This window comes from Cupressus sempervirens, chromosome 4 (assembly GCF_028749045.1).
Source record: "Cupressus sempervirens isolate cs-2001-9-10 chromosome 4, ASM2874904v1, whole genome shotgun sequence".
NCBI classification, from domain to species: Eukaryota; Viridiplantae; Streptophyta; class Pinopsida; order Cupressales; family Cupressaceae; genus Cupressus; species Cupressus sempervirens.
In genome coordinates this window covers 858,373,635-858,393,774 of record NC_143121.1, presented here as the reverse complement: position 1 = coordinate 858,393,774, position 20,140 = coordinate 858,373,635, and the positions used below count along the sequence as shown (strand labels likewise).

General features: G+C 37.9%; 1 protein-coding gene across 1 annotated transcript in view; it reads left to right on the top strand.

The window, feature by feature from the left end:
- The window catches only part of LOC149564122 (uncharacterized), a 173,583-nt gene that overhangs the window by 123,369 nt on the left and 30,074 nt on the right, over window positions 1–20,140 (top strand). Inside the window, exons 10-11 of the mRNA XM_089827202.1 lie at window positions 12,530–12,597; window positions 18,714–18,838. Coding sequence (XP_089683328.1) covers window positions 12,530–12,597; window positions 18,714–18,753 — 108 coding nt within the window. The 3' untranslated portion in view covers window positions 18,754–18,838. The remainder of the gene's footprint in view (window positions 1–12,529; window positions 12,598–18,713; window positions 18,839–20,140) is intronic.

Below are 20,140 nucleotides of genomic sequence, written 5' to 3'. Positions count from 1 at the left end.
TTTTTGGTTGACAAATTTAAAAAAGTACCTAGGGCAGCAGCAATATACACAAAGTAAGAATTCATGTTGAACACACCGATAGACAACAAATTCACTAGCTCTTCAAAGATTGAATCACTCACTAATTCAGCTTAAAATACTTTCTTTTTTGACCTTATTATGAGTGAGATGTACTTATACATCCAAGGTTTGAAAGTGTCTGAATCCTTGAGCCCTACTAAGCGACTAACCAATGTGATGAGGTTATTGATTTCTTCCTTGAAATCACATTGGCGCACACCCGTTTTTGGCCATCTAACAAGATTTCGCCTCTTAGTGACCAACCAGTTATCATAGACGAACTTGGTACAATAGGAGGTATCCTTGTTCCACCATTCCAAAGCTTTTTGTCTTGTGATGTTTGTAACAACAGGAGTAGGAGGAACATGAAAATACGATCAATAGTCTCAGGATTGAGACTAATGATAGTATTACTATTATGATCTCTGATGGTTCGCGAGGGTGCATCAAAGTGTCTTGCACATGCAAGAATGAGTTCGGCTCATTAGCTACCAAGGATAAAGTAGACAATAGGTGAATATGTCTTCGCTTGATCCATGTCATATTCTCGGTAGCTTCAGCATCAACTCTTGCAAGGAAATCCTCAATGTTCATATGAGATATGTTAGTATCTCACACTTCATCATAGTAGGAAGTTACTTGTGATGGTGGAATGGAGTTATGATACTGATCGTACTGATACTTCATCTTCTTTTTGTCTTTGCCCTTTGCTGGAGTAAGTTCTCTTGACATTGCAAAATTGTACGCTTGCAAAAATGTCATATGAAAATCCCATAATGTGAGAACATCTTCATGTGAGTGATCCATGATATGTTTTTTGATGTAAAACACGGGTTTGTATATACAAATGCCTTGAGGAAAATAACAAAGGAATTTTATGTCAACCCCACCAAGAATGATAAAGCAAGTCTTTATTATTGAAAACTTGAGCAAATCTGAAATAAATCCAAGAGATTTAGGATTTTAGATTTGTCCAAAGCCAAATACTTAAATAGATTTCAAAATCCAAACAACATGGTTTGAATTTGAACATGTGGAGATGGTTAGAGATATACAATGCTCAAAACGTGGAACAAACTTTGACCTAACAACTCCAAATGCAAGAGCATGTAAAAATGACGCCTAGGGGCAAGAGATTAACTTGCTAAAATGATGAAAAACAAGTTTGAAATGATAATACTTACCCTAGATAGCTTCTTGAAGGGATTCAATGCGAAAACGCCTCAGGATGCAAAGTATTTTGGTCAAAATCATGCCCAAGACAGGCATAATCGCCACTCTTGCTCTTAGTGGGAAATTGCAGACTTTAAACGCCTTTGAGAGAGGCAGTAACATGTCACAAATATATGCATCCCTCCTAAACATTGCCGCTTGGAGAGGATGAGGCATTTTTAAGCCAAAACACATTTCTTGGAAGTCATAACATATTTGAAAAGCATGCATTTCTTTAGAAAATTGCCACTTCTCTCTTGATAAAGGAAAACACTTTTTAGAAGGGTAAAACCATGTAATAATACGCCCAAAAACTTCTCCAAAAGGTGCTGAAGGTTTTAATTCAATTCTTGAGTACAAATGCATGTATTAACAAAAGAAATCGCCACTTACAGCCTTAAAGAAAAAAAACCCACTTTTAATGGACAAACACATATTCATCTAAACATGTGATAACACCCAAAATCACCGCCACAAACTTAAGTTCATAACGCATTTTTGAAAGGTTTTTTGCATGTTTTGATATGTGCAATCTTTTGGAAAATCACCACCAAGAATGAGAAGAGAAACTAAGTTATTAAAAACATGGAATTTGGGAACCTTTTCATGTATTTGAAATACATGCAAAAGCTACAAAAATCGTCACTCTTAATGAACTTAACATTTGGAATTTTTAAAACAAGTTTATTTAAACCATACAATAAAGCCCAAAATCGCCACTCTTCATTAGGTTAATGAGAACAATATATTCTTTAGTTAACACCATATGCATTTGGGTCCAAAATCACCACATTAGCTTGATGTGAATGAAGAACTCATGTTAAATGCACATTTACATGTTATAAAGACATGTAAATGTATTTCAAAAACCCACCGATACATCTCCTTGCTACCTAACTATATCCAAAATCCACAAGTAACTGTCTTTAATTACATTATTGATTTAACCACCCTACATAGGGACGAAGCGAAAATAAATGCTTCGGATAACCCAAGGAAGGAATTTTAGATTTAGTTAGGCTTTCTTTGGGATGACAATGAAATAGTTTCTTAAATCTATAGTATGAAGTAGGGGAACAAGGAAACTATGACAACTTATAATCCGAGGTTGAAGAAACTATTGGGGAAGATGGAGAGCCAACGGACCAATGGGTTAAAAAAGAGATGGTTCATGAAGGGATTGGAGCCTTCTCCTAGGAAGAAAATGAAAATGGTATCACTCACATCATACGGTGATGGGTACGACAGAGCCATGAATCTTGAAAGTGAAGAAAAAACTTCTAACAAGAGGAACAAGTCCTCATCAGAGAGCGATGATTCATCCAAAGAGAGCAACAACAATGATGAGTCGAATAAGGTGTAGGCTCTCCAAAAGGATATGAAACAAATGATGAGGGAGTTTAGAGATATGAAAGGGAGTGTAGGTAGAAGTGATGAAGGGGAATTGTAGTGCATTGACTACAACAAGAGTGGGCACACAAAGAGTTCTTTCCTTACAAAAGCATTTTGCAACATCTATCGGGTTATGGGTTATTCCACTAAGGAATGTCCATACAACATGGAGACGAGGAGCCAACAAGTCCTCTTTACATGAGAAATTGTCCACCTTTGGGGCAGCAAGCACCTCCCAACAGACAAACAACAATGCATCATCGGGCGGGTTCCCAAACAACAATGCATCATCGGGCGGGTTCCCAAACAACTAGCGCAGGAGGAGAGGAAATAATGACAAGAGTAATACGAGTTGGATACAATATGATTCTAAGGGATGATTGATGATCTAGTGCCAAGCGTACAACTAGTGGGGTCACTTTGCTTGAGATTGTCAAAAGGACACACCACAAAAGCTATGCTGATGGTGCGGCCCTGAAGACCATAACGATGTTAATTCCCTGAAATGCGGTGTTAACCTACTACAATGATAGAATACTAGAACCACAAGATCAATGGTGTCAAAAGGAGTAGATCCACTAGAAAGAATACTCTATAGACCGATATAGAGAAGGGGCAAACACCGACAATTTAACCGGTAACACAGTACGACTCAAGGACTAAAAGCTAAGTTATTGGTTCGGATTTGGTTCGAAGTTTGAAGTTTGAGAACTGGTTCGTAAGTTCGTCAAAAATTTGGAAAAGTTTTGGGTTCGTTAGTACACAAACATGTAAAATATATATACACACACACACACATTTATATATATACATATTTATGAGGCATGAATTAAAATTAGAATGTAGCATAGTAGCATAAACACATTTAAACAACAAAAACACCATAAATTTGTAATCATAGTGATCATATCATCATATAGTTCAATCAACTTCAACATCAAAAATTCAAAACATTAAAAATATCAAGTTTAAATATCATTGTTTCACGTTCATTGTTCAACTAATGGAATGAAAATCTATTAATATTCTAAGTTCTTCAATCTCCATCTCCTTCATATTCATCTTTTTCTTAGTCTTCTTTTTCATCGTCTTCTTCTCTGATATTACTTGAGCTAAGGCCAGTGGGATCAGCAGCAAAAGCATCAATGGTCATAGCGCGAAGTCAGTGTCGGGTAAATCAAACTCTCATCCAACATGCTCTCGACCTTCCATGTCGACTTTTCCTTCTTGGACAGAGGCACAACACAGAGGGAAACAACCAACCTTTGAATAGATGCAAGAACAACTGAGAGAAGATTGGAAGAATGCAAATTGAGGAAGATATATCCTACAAAGATTACGCAGATCTGAGAATGAGATATTTGGGAGGCGGAAATAGAGGATATTTTAACGATGATCTTAGAAGAAAGTTGAGTAAAGTAAATCAGTCTCCATTTGACGGATCTAGATCCATATCCGTGCAAGCATGGGTAATGAAGGTCGATACTTACTTCGAATTGAATGCTATGCCAGAAGAAGCAATCAAATTTGTGGCATTGTACCTGGAGGGAGTTGTGCATGAATGGTGGCATCGCGGTACTATCACATTGGGGCATGATCAGATAAATACTTACGCAGAATTCACTGAGAGATTGATAAATCGATTTGATGGTAAAGATCTGGAACTCAATTTCAAAGATTTGGTACAACTGAGGCAAACTGGATTGGTCGATCAGTACATTGCCGAATTTCAGAAACTCTCTGTTTTGCTCACGGACATTTCCGAAAGAAGACGGCTAGTACTCTTCATGGATGGACTCACAGAACCTCTGAAAGGTTGGGTAGAGGGGTTCAACCCTGCCACCTTGTCGAAGGCTATCAGTAAGGCACAAAGTATGGCATCGTCATCAGCGTAATCCTCTCGAAGTTACTCACATGCCAAACTATCGACGTTTTCGAGGGAAAATAAATCTTCGGCTAGGAAGCCGTCGTTGGACAAAGCTACCAGAGAGGAACTCCGAAGGAAGAAACTGTGTTTCAATTGCAAGGGATCTTGGGAGCCTAGCCATAGATTCCTCGGAAAAGGGAAGATCCATTACATTGAGGTCATGTCCGATGATGAGGATGAACAAGAAGAAATGCCTTCCTAAGACAACCAACCTCATGACGAGGCCAACATGGTCAGTTTAAACTGTACGGAAAGAATTGTAGCTTTGGTATAGTGCAGAGGAACCATTGCCCTAGCTGGTAGCCCAAGGTGCACAGTTTTCCATTTACGGGGAACCCTCCAAGGACAACGGGTTACGGTGATATTGGATAGTGGAGCTACTCTAAATTTCATAAACTCATCTCTGGTGAAGCAAAGGGGTCTACCTACGGAGACGCACGCAAGATTTCAGGTCAAGGTTGCTAGAGGAACTCTTCTGCCTTGCATACACCTTGTTCCTCAGCTAAGTATCACAATGGCGAATCACACAGTGACCGAGGATTTCTTCATAGTGGACCTTGATGACATGGAGATTATTTTGGGCATACAGTGGATGGAGACACTTGATGAATACGCTCAGAGCTTCAAATGGATGGATTTCACTTTTGTTGTTGATGGAAAGAAGGTTGTTCTTTGCAGAATGGCAAATGAGGGTCTAAAGGAAGTTTCAGTGCATTGGATGGAGGGAATTTTTTGGCGTGATGAGGTTGTGTGGGCTGCACGTTGTTTAATCTTGGTGGAACCAATAAAAGGACAATGGACACCTCCACAGGATGATGAACTCCAAGATATTTTGAGTAAACATGATAAAGTTTTCATTGACATTCCTCTTGGCATACTGCCTCATCAAGGGTTTGAACATACTATTGAGTTGGAAGCAAGAGCCAAGCCGGTCATAACCACACCATACTGCCATCCCAAGAAATTCAAAGACGAGATCGAAAAGATGGTTCAGGAATTGCTAGAGAAGGGATGGATATGTCTTAGTTCTAGCGCTTTTGCGTCATCGGTGGTGTTGGTCAAAAAGGATGGGACGATGTGCATGTGTGTGGACTATTGTGCCTTGAACATAAAAAAATAAAGAATAGATATCCCATTCTAAGGATAGATGAGTTGCTGGATGAATTGCACGACGTAGTCTATTTTTTGAAAATAGATCTCTATTTCGGATACCATCAAATCCGCATGAGGGAGGAAGACGTAGAAAAGACGACCTTCTATTGTCACTACAAACGTTATGAGTTTCTGGTCATTGCCGTTTGGATTGACAAATGCACCTGCTACATTCCAGTCATGCATGAACCGCATCTTCAACAAACAATTATGTAAGTACTTATTGGTATTTTTTTGATGATCTTCTTATTTATAGCAGGACATGGGGAGAGCACCTGAAGCATCTAAATGAAGTCCTAAGTATCATGGAGGAGCAGTCCTTGTTTGCCAAACAATCCAAGTGTGAATTCAGTATGACTAAAATATTGTACCTGTGGCATGTTGTCAGTAAATATGGAGTTCAAGTGCACTGGGAGAAGATTCAGGCTATCCTTGATTGGCCTCCCCCAAAATCACTCACAGATTTGTGAGGATTTTTCGGACTATGCAGTTATTATCGAAGGTTCGTGAAGGGTTTCTCTCAGCTTAGCGCACCCTTAACGGATCTGACAAAAAAAGGGTGTTTCTAGTGGAACGAAAAGGCACAACTCACTTTCAATAAATTGAAAGAGGCAATGAGCACTTGTCTCGTACTTGCATTACCTGATTTCACTCGATCGTTCATTTTGGAGTGTGACATGTCCGGAGAAGGCATTGGCATGGTACTGATGCAGGATAGACATCCCATAGCTTATGAGAGTAGGAAGCTTATACAAATGGAACGCTTATATTCCATCTACGACAAAGAAATGTTGGCCATCGTACATGCACTAACCAAGTTTCGATAGTATCTGGTGGGTGCCAAGTTTGTCGTCCGTATGGATCACAACAGTTTGAGATATTTTCTAGAGCAACGGGACTTGAACGAAAGGCAACAAAAATGGTTAAGCAAGGTTTAGGCTTTTGATTTTGACATTGAATATGTGAAAGGGAAGAACAATGTGGTTGCAGATGCCTTGTCTAGGAAACCTGCCATCTGCTCACTAAACCAGATTTCAGTTGATCGGAAGGCACATCTATTGGTGGAGTACTCCAAAAATACATTTGCCTGAGAGCTAATGGATGGCAACACCCAAAATGATCGATACAGAGTGGTGGATGACATCATCTACAATAAGAATCAGATATTTTTGGTGCTGGACTCCAAATTAAAGTAGAAAATCTTGAAGGAAGTACACAACTCATCCTTGGCAGGACATCCGGGTTTCCTCAAAACTTACAGAAGTCTCTGGGAGAGGTTTTCATGGAAAGGACTCAAAGGGGACGTGTTGCAGTATATAAGGGAGTGTGCGGTCTGCCAGCAGAACAAATCCGAACATACTCTACCTGTCAAGTTACTACAACTTTTGCCAATTCCAAAACATAAGTGGGAAAGTATCTCGATGGATTTCATAATAGGGCTTCCCAAGGTGAACGGAAAGGATTGTATTTTCGTGGTGGTTGACAGATTGACAAAGTACGCACATTTCTTCACCATCCCCTCAGATTTTTAGGTTGCACAAGTTGACGAACTATTCTTTAGACAAGTCTTTCATCTGCATGGGTTACCTCGAAACATTGTTAGTGATCGGGACGGGCGGTTCATCAGTATCTTTTGGACAGATTTGTTTTGATTGGCAGGGACATAATTGTCACCAAGTACTAGTTACCACCTTCAAACAGATGGGCAAACAGAGATTGTGAATAAATGGCTCGAAGGTTACCTTCAAAACTATGTCTCGACACAACAATGAGCATGGGTCAAGTGGATACACCTGGGAGAATATTGCTACAATACCATGTATCACGTCCATTAGGATGGCACCATTCAAAGCTCTGTATGGGTACGAACCCCTATCCTTCATCGACACAGTATTGAGAGACAGTCGTGCATCGAGGGCGAAGGATAGGCTTCAGGAGGGATAAGACATCCTACGACACCTAAAGGAAAACTTGCAATGGGCATAGAATCAACAAAAGATGTACGCCGATAGACACCGAATGGAGAGGAGTTCCGAAGTAGGAGACTTAGTTTATCTCAGGCTCCAACCATATCAATAATCTTCATTGAAGAAGAAGGGAAAAGAAAAATTGAAGCCACATTTTTATGGCCCCTATCGCATCATCTGTCGCATTGGTGAAGTCGCTTACGAGCTGGAACTTCCGGAGGGAAGCCATATTCATAACATCTTTCATGTTTCATGCTTGAAGAAGGCCATAGGGTAGAATGTCATGGTAGCCACAGACTTCCCACCACTCAATGAAGAAGGCAAACTCATATTGGAACTGGCCGAGATCATCGAAGTTCATGAGAAGACTCTGCGGAACTGCACTGTGAAGGAATATTTGGTGCATTGGAAACACTTGCCATTGGACGACGTGACATGGGAGAGCGAGCACATTCTCCAACACCCAGCATTGCATTTGCTTGAGGACAAGCAAAATTTGGGATGGGAGGACTGTAATATTCTTGTTATAAAATAATCATTTATCAGACTATTGTAATGGGCCGATTGATTTAATGTATTTCAGACCCGTTTTTATTTTTGTTTTCGTAGTGTGTGTCGCTGTCAGCTATCTTTGTACACCCTCTAAAAGTTTCGTGATGGTATTTAAGCACGGCTTGTAGGTATTCTTTAATTATGCAATTTGGATTATTTTCTCTGTACTGCGAATTCCTGTTGGGATTCTCTGTTGTTCGCTATTTTGGAAGTGAAAAATCTTCCCTATTTGGCTCTTGCAGTTTCGGTGGGCTTCAACCCTCACCCTATTCCTTCTCTTGTAATACTTCGCTTGGATCTGGCAAATTGGAGCACCATCTTTCGACAATTATTATTCGCATTCAAGTCTCTATTATTGTGTCGATTTTATCAAAGATCTATTGCGTTTTATGTATGAACAAGATTGTATCCCGTATTGGGCTTGGGCACCTAACTGTGTGACCTCTTTTCATTTCCCATATTGATCACTCCTTGACTGTACAGCCCCTCAACCCTCCGTCCATCCATATTATCCATCCTTCATTGTATGGCTTGGTTTCTGTCTACTGTACGGCCTCCCAGTTCAGCCATACGACCTCCTAGTCCAGCCGTATGGCTTCCTTGCACACCATACAGCAGCAGGCATGTTTGTGTGCTGTACATAGACTTTCTTTACCCAATCGTATGGCCCTCACAGTCACCGTACGACCCTCATAGTCACTGTACGGACCCTCATTGCCATTGTACATCCCTTTTGCCTGCTGTACAACCCAGTTACCTCCAGCGTACGACCAATTTGGTCATTTTCGCATACCTTACGGACTCCTGGCTACTGTATAGCCTTCCCTGTGGCACATCGTAAATTGGATTCGAACATTCTTTAGGCATACACTCCTGTTACTAAGGGTCAGAGGACATTGGAACATTACACCTTTTGCCCTCTACAACTCCTAACAGGGTTGGAATCTCCTAATAGGGATTCAAATTCTCCTAACGGGGGCTGACATGTACTGAATGTATTTCATTGGCTCTTAACATAGTCTTTCCTTTTACAAGTAACTTTCATATTAGTACATCATTTTGTGGGTACCATCCCCTCCAATGTTTTACCTCTGATCAAGGGTTTCTCTAGTCAACATATCTGGTGTTATTGTGTATGTTTGTCTTCTTATGGTTGATTGTATTGCTCACATTGTTAAGGATTAATAAGGTTGATAAATGTTTTAATAGTTGGATAATTGATTCAACCCCCCCCAATTATCTTAGTGGACTTTATTTTCTAACACCCTTGTGGGCTTCAATTGATCTTCAATCCACTAGACCTCTTGATCCAACAAGGTGGTGCGCACTTTCTCAAACTCGGGGCCACAATACCCTCTTGGAGCTTCATTGACACCCCTCAATATCTCCTTCCAAAATGGAGACCGAACAACATTAAAGGACAACCTATTTGGATACAGGCATCTTCCCACCTTAATGTCAGCAATTTCCCGACTCTTTGAAAAGTAGTTTCTAGTGGTTCCTTTCTTTTGTGTGTAAGGGGTATAGATTCTGTCTATATGTCCATTGCAGTACTAAAAAGGGGGTGGTCTTGTACTATAACATTTGGGGGGTTTTATCCTTTTCTCTTTTACTTTTATTGCTACTAAAGTCTGTTGCCTTGTGTCCTTCTTTCTCTTCTGTTGCCTCATGCTCTTCAATATATTTTAACACAGTTCATTTGGTATAGGGGCACCTTTTTTGCCAGGGCATGTCTTGACTCCTCTTCCAATGTGTCCACACAAATGACCTACCACACGATAATAAGAACTATTTCTTTCTACACCACAACCCTGACATCTCCAACGGAATGCAGCACCTCCTGGAAGGGATTTTATAATGTCTACATACTTCCACAGAGGAGAATCAGAGTTGGGTTCTATTCTTTGTTCGGTATTGCCTACTGATGAAGAGGTAGATGCCATTCCTTTTCCTATGGCAAGAAATTAGATACACGTTCATAATTTATATGTAAGTAAATGAAAAATTCTGAAAAAATGGAAAAGATCATATGAAGATTGAAAGAGAAATGGAAGTGTCAAAAAAGTAGAACAAAAACAATAGCAAATGGAATAATATCTTATCTTTTCTAGCCATTGCAAGCTTGCAAATGTGTATGAATGACAAACACTTGAAGAACACCCATAAATCAATCTTCAAATTCCTTTTTGCACAATCAGATTCTTGCTCAACCACTCATGTGCTCTTCCATAAGTCAAAATATCTTGTTTAGAAACATAAAATGACAATGAGAGGCCACCAATAGCAATTCATAACAACCTTTTAGGGTTGTGGACACCAAAAACATTTAGATTTTGCCCAAAAAACAAATTTCTAGCCATCTGTGGGGCCCAATTCGCTGCTGTTTCGAACTTTGTTTGAACTTTTTGGGTCAGTTCGCCTGGGTTTGAACCCGCAGGGTAAAAATGGAACCCTGCCCGAATCAAATTCGAACAGGACCAGAACAGCGGACCAGCTTGAACTTCTTCTGGTTCGATGGAGTGGGGGAGGTACCTTGGTAACTTAGAGTAAAAGGAAGTGCCAAGCATCAATAGACCATAGGGAAAACCACAAATCTCTTTGAAAATATTTGTTATAAATTGAAGTGTTCTATCGACATCTACTAGTGCATATGTGCCAAGGGCCTCAGATATTAGGCATCAAGGTTGTTGGAGTAATAGAACCCCATGGCACATATATAACCGTGCACGTGCAGGAAAGAAGAGAGGAAGAGGAAACAAATTAGGGTAACACCACATAAGAAGGAAACAAAATTAATCAACGACAATGCAGAAAAATTCCATTCCATGACATTGAGAGAAGAGAGTCGAGACTGTCTCACACGTGCCCCTCTGCTGCCATAAACACAGGTCAGTCCCTATGTGGTGGCTAGGGTAAGCGTACATAAGTGATTTCATTCACACAAAACGACAAAGAGATAGCTGTTATTGACGGATTCAGTTGGGAAAAGATATTGGAAGGCTAATTTCCAGTCATAATCAAGTAATTCCTGCATGAATAAAAAATGCAAGGGCGTTGCCATCTGATATAAAGGTTATAGGAAAAGAGGACACGAGCTCTAGTGGCAAGAAGAAAATCAGACCAAAGGTACAAATGGCTGCTCAAAAAGATGCCATAACACCACAGACAGTGATATCTGAGGGATTGAATGGATTGGAGTGCAAAAATGATGGCAGGAGACTTCTTATGACAATCTGATAAAACAGAGCCTGAGGAGAGCAAAAGATCAGTGGGTAATTCAAATTCCCATTTACTGGGATACAGATGAACCGGGTGGCCATACAATTGAACCTTGCCCTATGGATCCTTGGCATATTGTCAAGGTTTTACCACGTAAATCCGTGTATTCTCTATTTCTTTGTTTTTCTGTTATATTTTCTTTGTTAATTATTTGCAACTAATTTGTGCTGCACTTTATGATTTATTTGGGTTTATGCTCCAGCTTCCACAAAAGGGTTAAGGGTGGTAGATGGCTGAATACTTGTATGAAGTTGAACATGTGCATTGAAGAACTTGTGTTTGGAATACATAAACTTTGGTTTTGTTCGTCAAGTCTAAGTATGCTATTGAACAGCTATTACAAAAAAACTGTTAGCCTAGGTTTGGGTGATTGGTGATGGTTATATTGACTGCCATATCTGTCAGCTCTAAATGTATATATGGTCATAGTTTAGATTGAGAGGTTTTGTGCATCTATTCTTTCTACTGTGATGCGTTCTTCTTTGTTATAATGTAACCAATGTTGCTTTTATACTATAGTGCTTTCTATTTTGTATATTGCATTTAAATTTTTTATAATATCTCAATTTTATGTTTTTAGGCTCATTGTCTGTTTAGAATAGGAAACCCATAGAGCTTTTGACCAATTTGGCTTCTCTGGAACTTGGAATTCTGTCTTAATTGAATTGACATTTCTAAAATGAGTTTTAACATGTGTAGGGCTACTCCTTTGTTAAATGTTGGTCTATCATGTTGTGCAATTGGAAGCTCCTACTAGTTTTACTTTTCATGCATAGCACAGAGTTTTTGATTGGAACTCAGATAATTTATTTCTATTTTGAGGAAAGGTCTTGTGTTGCATTTGTATAGATTGATAGATCTTGGTTTCTCATCCTAATGTGTGTGATACTATGCCACACTCCTTTTAAAAATAAATGAACATTTTATTATAAGCCAACTGGTGCCAAGGACACATCCCATCAGATAATTCTTCATATGATTTGTGCAGGGACCTACATATTTGGAAGCTGGTGATAAGATAGTTGTGAATACAATCGAGGAAACTTACTTGGAAAGGTAATGGTGCTTTGTGTCCCATAAAATATATATTTGATTTGAGTTTTGATATTGTATGTAGAGACAATACTGCACATTCTGTCTACTCTAGAGCATAAGAAAGATAAGAATGAAATCAAGGGAAAAAGAATTACCATTTTGAACTTTTATTGGTTTATTATGTTTATTTTTGTCGATTATTATTTATAAATGAAATGAAGGTATATGGAACGCAAAATGTTTGTTCTTAATTATTGGTATTTAGGTGCATTTACTTGTCTGCATATGTTATTACAGGCACGTGAGTGTACATATGCATCAAATTTATTTATGGTTGGACAATTGATTCAGGTTCCAATAGTGACTCTGGATAACACATTAAAATGGATTGTAAAGTATTATGAACTGAAATAATTTGTATCTCAAAAACAATTATCATCTCAATAAAGAGTGCCTAGGTGATAAACAGGAGAACAACACATGAGACCTGGAAAATGTGATCATATTATTCAAGATCCTACAAGTTGCATACAATGATTCAAGAGTTTTTGAGCTATCAACCATAATCCTGCAGTATCTAGGGATAACCTAAGGCTTACAGTCACAGCAAACATAAGTACTCACTTTCTGCCTGTTTGTATTTCCTTGTAAATTGTTTTCAAGAACAATTGTGCTTAATGGTGTTGAACTTGATACCATCGGAGCTGTCTCATATAAGATATGAAAAAATTGGGCTTTGAGATTGGACTGTTTGCTTGCAATGATAATGAAACTAGTGGTGAAAACAATTCTCAATTGCAAGTATTGCAGTGGTTTTGTGAGATGATTGAAGTCCTAAATCCTCTTCAATCGAGGACGCCTCTTTGAGAAGTAATGATCCCCATCATATTAAGTTGTTAGAAGCTGTAGAAAATGTTTAGTAAATTGAACACTGGTCTACCATTTTCAATTATGAACCATCAACAAAATTGTTTGAGGTTCCTATACTTGGGTAGGGTCATCGTTACTGAACAACAGTTATTCCACCATTTTCATAGAGATAAGGTAAGTCTCAGAAGGGAAAAACTCGTCTTTCCTAAGTTAGAGAAGCAATACAGGGTATTTTAGGATTCTACAAGACGAAGCCAAATATCTAAAGCACAACCATCTAGGTCGCTTTCAATATTCAGATACTGTGATTTGCTTGTACAATACATGGTGTTTGGTTGCCAAACAGCTTCTTGTTAGATGAAATGATGAATAGAGGAAGATTGAATTTGTTGCAAGAGTTGATTGAGGTAATCAATTAGTTGTACTTTATGTCAAACATAATGTTGCCCCAAATTCTTTATTTGTTTCTGCAAATAAACATTACATACATCAACATATGATCTAGAAAACTAACCTAAGAGCTTATTTGCAAACATACAATTGACAGATGGAAGACAGCTACCTTTTTGACTGAGAATTGCTCGTAAAAGTGTGGAAACAAGTCCTTCAAATCTACATGAATTGTAGATAAAATAGATAAGAAAACTTTATTTGTCACACATCAACATCAGAATTTACCTAGGCGAAACTCAGTGTGGGAGCACTGGATGGAATCGGGCTTTATGGTTTAATTGAGCTCAAGCATACAAAATACAATGTGGCTATGGCTTTTGAATGAGAAATAGCAAGTAAATTCCATTGGAACTCAATCCTTATCCCTCCTCCATTTCTTTCCACTTATTGCTCTGCAAGTGCATACTTTCATCTGCTGTTGGGCTTGAGGAATCACCTCTGTTTGATGAATTTGGGTGGAAGACTGTGAACAGTTACAAGGCTGTCTCATTCACTGTCTTGGAGAAGGACAGCTAAACCGAACCATTTAACCATACTAGACAAACATATTGATCATATCCAAGGCACAAGAGGTCTGTCCTAGTCACTGAGATTCTAGATTTTTTTATCACTGATTACAAACTAATCATAATATTTACACCGAGTCTTATTAATTTATATTCCCAAGGTTGGGCCACAGTAAATCAATCAGGAAGATGTAAAATGAACAGCTATGTTGTCGATATACAAACCGGTCAATGCTCTTGATTACCCTACTTTGTAAGCCTTATCTTGTGCTGAAGAATGATGTGTTCAACTTCCTTGTAGGTTTTGGTTTCTAGTATTCAACTGGTGAAAGTGCTTGTCTGTTCCCTTCCACATTATCATGGAATATCTTAGCAATTGCAAGTTTTACACATTTATAATTGATTCCATCTTCATCTAAGGAGGTAATTCAATAGGAAAAGCATCACCTATCTTATATAGAAGACCATTTTTGATGTAGAATTCAACTGGGTTTCATCACGCCCTCTCTCTTGTGCATTCTGACAGCTGAAAATTCTCACTGAAATCTTCTTTCTTATATTTTTCTTTGTATGGTTGACACCCATGTGGCTCAAGTTCTGTGATGGAATTTGGAATTTTTGGTTCAGGCCTAGACAAAATATCAACTTTGTTAGTGGTGCTTTTATAGTTTTATTACATCGATAAATTTAGAGATATTATTGTAGAAATTCTATCTACTTAAAACACCTTGTTTTCTACTATCTTTTTTAAAAATAAATTTGCAAGTATTGGAGCAGTGCACAATCAATATGTGTAATCACAGTTCAACTTATTGTTGTTGCCAACTGATCTCTGAGGGCCAAAAAAAAGGATATTGACAAATATCGGAGATAAGTTGGGAACTTCTTGGGAAAATATCGGGAACTAAAAAATTGCTTAAATTTAATTGGAAATGCAGTTTTTTGCAAAATTCAATTAGGAGATGCATCTAGTGAGTCAATAAATGAGTAGACGAACCAAACAAACTGATCTGGGTATTTATAAACATAAATTGGATACAAAATCACATCCTCATGTGGAATGTAGATGGTTCGTAGCCATAGTCTAATACTTTGAACTTTAAAGCAAACTAAAAACAGCAAAGTAAAACTATAAGAAAATACAAGTGTCAAGTACAATATCAAAATAGGCTGCATCTTCCTCTTCCACTTCCCAGCAGCTCTAGTAAAAAGTATGGAGTGGGAGGTGATGGAATGATTGGAATGATTGTCATTGATGTCAAAGGATTTCATGACCATGAACAAAACTACAGGTGTCAGCATCATCAATGTCAAAGGCAATTGGAAGATAGCAATTGAACAGCTTATCATATACACAATTAGATGGAAGTCAACAAGAGGATATCATGACAACTACATATGCCATGAGGAAGATATAAACTCCTATACCATGTATTAGTATAAGCAATGGCTTGAATATCTAAAGTAAGTGACAGGCAGCGATGGGGACATTATAATTACTGCAAGGATTAATGAATATGCTAAGATAGAGCCCGATATTTTGAAGTCCGATGAAAGACAAAAGTTGTGGCAAAGATAACTCGATTCTCTGTAAGATATAAAGAGAGAGAAGGAAGTGCGTTTAATAAATATAAATCAGAAATCCATAGCAGATTTAAAGAAAATATTAAAAACAAATCTGAAAAAGTGTGTTTATACCATTCAATGTATGAAAGACAACAAAATCTGATGGAACGAAGACTGATATATTACGTCACTATAAAGCAGTGCAGAAGGAAATGATTATGCACCGAGCATATGACACCCATTTGCGTACAGCTTTAAAAAGTATATTTGGTATAAATGAATATATTAAGAAGACATATCTTTCAAGGTTCAAATAGATATTTACCAGCAGAGACATTCATTAAGGACAAAAAGAATATGAAGAAATGTCATTCAATCCAGAATAACGTTAAGATGTTTGATGAGAAGATAAAGGCTACAAGTAAGCATCAAACAAGTGGAGCATAGAGATATAAAAGGAGGCTCGATAAAATATAAGAACAAAACAATATGAATAAAGTACACAATATCAAGGAAATAAAGAAAACATCAGCCATACCACATATATATCTGCCTGGAGTCAACAGAAAAACATGTTTGGATTCAGTACACAATATCAAGGAATATTGTAGTAAAATGTTTCCAGCAGCCATTGAGAATATTGTAGACAAGACATGTGATGAAAGAAAGAAACGACAAATAGAAGGGCATAATTGATACCAAACACAACGATGAAGTGTTACGGCAAAAACATGTGAAGGATGTAAACAAATTTCAAATAGTTTAGTCATTGCACAGAGAATGAAAGGTCATTGGCAGAGAAATAAAAGTTGATGTTTTCAAAGTCCAAGGAAAGAACTTATGAAAATGACAGTCAACATATGAAAAAAATTGTGTTAAAAAGGGGAAAACAAATGATTAATTATAGAGGTTATAATTGAACAAATATATGTTGCAGATGAAACACGGGCAAGTAAAATATGAACCGCAGGGATATCGTCATCACAGTTGAAGTTTGGATACCACGATAATCAAGGAGTTGGACTGGTCAGAATAGAAAACCGTCACCTAGAATAGTTTTAAAATTATGATTAAGTCATTGCCCAGCACAACATCGTGTATAGGGTACGCCAATTCATTTGAAGAGTTTAAACTACCCAAACCTTACAACTTATAATGTAAATTTTAAACTCTTAATTAATGATGTTTAAAGTAATGTGACTTTTTGAAGTCACTAACAAGACATATAAAGTTGAAAAGGTGCAATCTTTCAAACATCTTTTATTATATAAATAAGAGACAAAGGAGACAGAAAGTTTGGATAGAGAATGTGTAAAAGTCTGCTGTGAATTAACGAAGTGTAAGAAAAGAAGGTTTATGAAGTAGAATATAAAAGTAACAATAATCTGAAAAGAAGTAGAGGTGTATAAGTGAAAGAGAATAAATTAAAAAGGATAATGGAATATGTTGATACACATATATAAGTTCGTGAAAATAATAAAAGAGACATTAAATAAGAAATATTGCCGCTCTCATAAAGAAGACACAAAGAAGGATATATTTAGATGCAATTGTTGGAAATCTTGTAATCAAACTAGAGAATACTGTGGAAGAATATTACTGAGTTACAAAGACTATAAGAAGATTGTGTTTACAGATTGGTGAAAGAAATATAGAAGATTCGGTGAAGAGATTTATAAAGTATCCATCATCAATTGAGTATGCAACATTGGTAAGGTGGAAAAGAAGTTTGTGTGCAGTGAGTTGGTGCTTGTGGAGACAAGCAGGGGGAGTTGGTGCTTCCTATAGGTTGGTGCCTACGAAGTGTGGGAGTTGGAGCTTCTAGTGAGTCGGTGCTCATAAACATAGAGGTTGTAGCCTCTAGTAGGTTGGAACCTACAAACCATTGTAAATGAACAATTTATATAAGAGAGCATTTGTTTGTCGTGGTTTTCCCCCACATTAGGTTTCCACATAAATCCTGTGTTATTGTGTTCATGTGCATAATTGTTTATCTCAGCATTCGAAGTTAATTGTTTGGATAAAAGTTTTAAATTTACAATTTTTTTATTATACTGATTCACTCCCCCCTCCCTCTCTCAGTATAATCGTCTACTCTTTAGGAGGAAGTCTAGCCCTACAAGATTACTATGGTTGTGGGTGGACCTCTATCCTGGATGTAGATGGTGTTGACACTTGCAATGCCTTCTCCTAATCTATATCCTCCTCACTCTTAGTTCCCTCATCCTCCTCACAATGTCATCCAATCCCATTGGGAGTCCACCCTCCTCCATAGCTTGCCTCGCCAAATCACGAATCTCATCGTCTGTGAATAATAGAGGCTACTCTTGTGATGTCCTATCACAGCAGGTATCTATGTCATCCAAATCAAGTGGACCAACTATTGCTAACTCTAACTTTCCATGTGCAACTTAAGATTATAACAGTGTAACCCGGGTACACGCATGTGCGCACGTCCTAGTGCGGTTACGTTGTGCACCGAAGTAACCCCACCATGCATAAAGTGCGGCCGCACCAGTTGGAGCACCTAGGTGGGATGTGGGGACGTGGGTGCACGCGGGGTGCAGCTGACATGTTGGCTGAAAAGTTAAAAAAAAACATTTTTTTGCAATTGTTTTTAGTTGTTCCTTTTAGCAAGGGAACCCTAATTTGGTGTGGGTCCCATAAGGTCTATTTCAAGGTTTAATAAGGCCACTACATCTCATTTTCATTTTACATTTCCATTTCATTGTTTTGTAGCAGCAAAGAACAAAGTGAGCAAAATAAATTGGAGAGTTTATGAGAGCTTAATGGGTGATTTTGCAAGGGATTGCAAGACCAAGAGGACCAAACAAATTTGATTTGGCAAGTGTCTCATCAAGTTCAAGGTAGGTTGTTTTTAATTTACAATATATTTTTTGTTTTAGAAATCAATTTATATTTAGTAAATAGTATTTACTTTCAGCTTTGCGTTTTAAAATTAATTTTCAAATGTTCCATTTTTGAATCATGTTGATAATAGATAGTTGATAGTTCTATGATTTTTGTATTAATTTGTTGTTATTAAAATAGGCTGAAACATATTTAGCTTACTATTTTTTATATTTCTAAATTTTAACTATAGGCAGAAACTAGTTTTTAAAAAATATTAATTTTTTAAAAAATAATTATTAATTACTTGGGCTAAAATGTATCGTAATTCATAATCATTTTTATTTTGTGAAATGCAGTTTTATAAATGGCATCTAGATCCAGTCAAAGTGTAGAAGACATGGACATTGATGAGGGAAGTGCATTTGATTATGAGCTTGAGCATGAGGGAAGTGATCACGGGGCTAATGTAGATGCCCAATCTGAGGAAGAGCCTCTTTATGTTGCACCAGGGGTGCCTTCTATTGATTGCCCTTCACAAATTTTGGCACAATTTGCTAGGGGTCCTTATGATCCAAAGTCCCTTTTCAAACAATTTGGTATGAAAATTACACGCTCTACTCCTATAGGTGGTGGCACATGGAAATGGAAGTGTAATATGTGTGGTGGAGAATCATTTGACAGCATTACGAGAGTTAATGAACACCTTTTTTGGACTGGTTATGGTGTGACTTCATGCATATTCTTGGCAAATCCTGAGAACGTGAAATACAAAATTGAAGTGAACAAACTATGGTGTGCATTTCTAATGATATTGAAGTCCCAGTGCCTAGATCTTTGGCTGCTAGGCAATAGGAACAAATTATACAACAATTACAAGAGCAATGAGATACATCTACTCGTATCTTGCATCAGAGAGCAGGAACTATGTCACCTACACCATCCTTTTCCTCACCTACACAGTTTAGCAAGGGATAGCAGTAGGGGGAATCAGAAAGCAACTAGAGCTCATAGCTGTAGTAACCCCATTGCTCATTTATTTAACATGCACGCAAGGGAGCAGTTAGATGATGCTTTTGGTGATTTCTTCTTTTCTAATGACATCCCTACACATGTGGCTCGATCATCCTATTTTGTGCAGATGATGTCCATGGAAGTAAAAGAGGGAGAGCCATCATATGTGCCACTAGGTGACCACAAGTTGAGGACCATAGTGTTGGATAGAGCCCACGACAAGGTTGGGATCTTAATGGAGCAGATGAAGGCATGTTGGATGGATTCAGGCTGTAGCATTATCATGGATGGGTGGATGGACATTA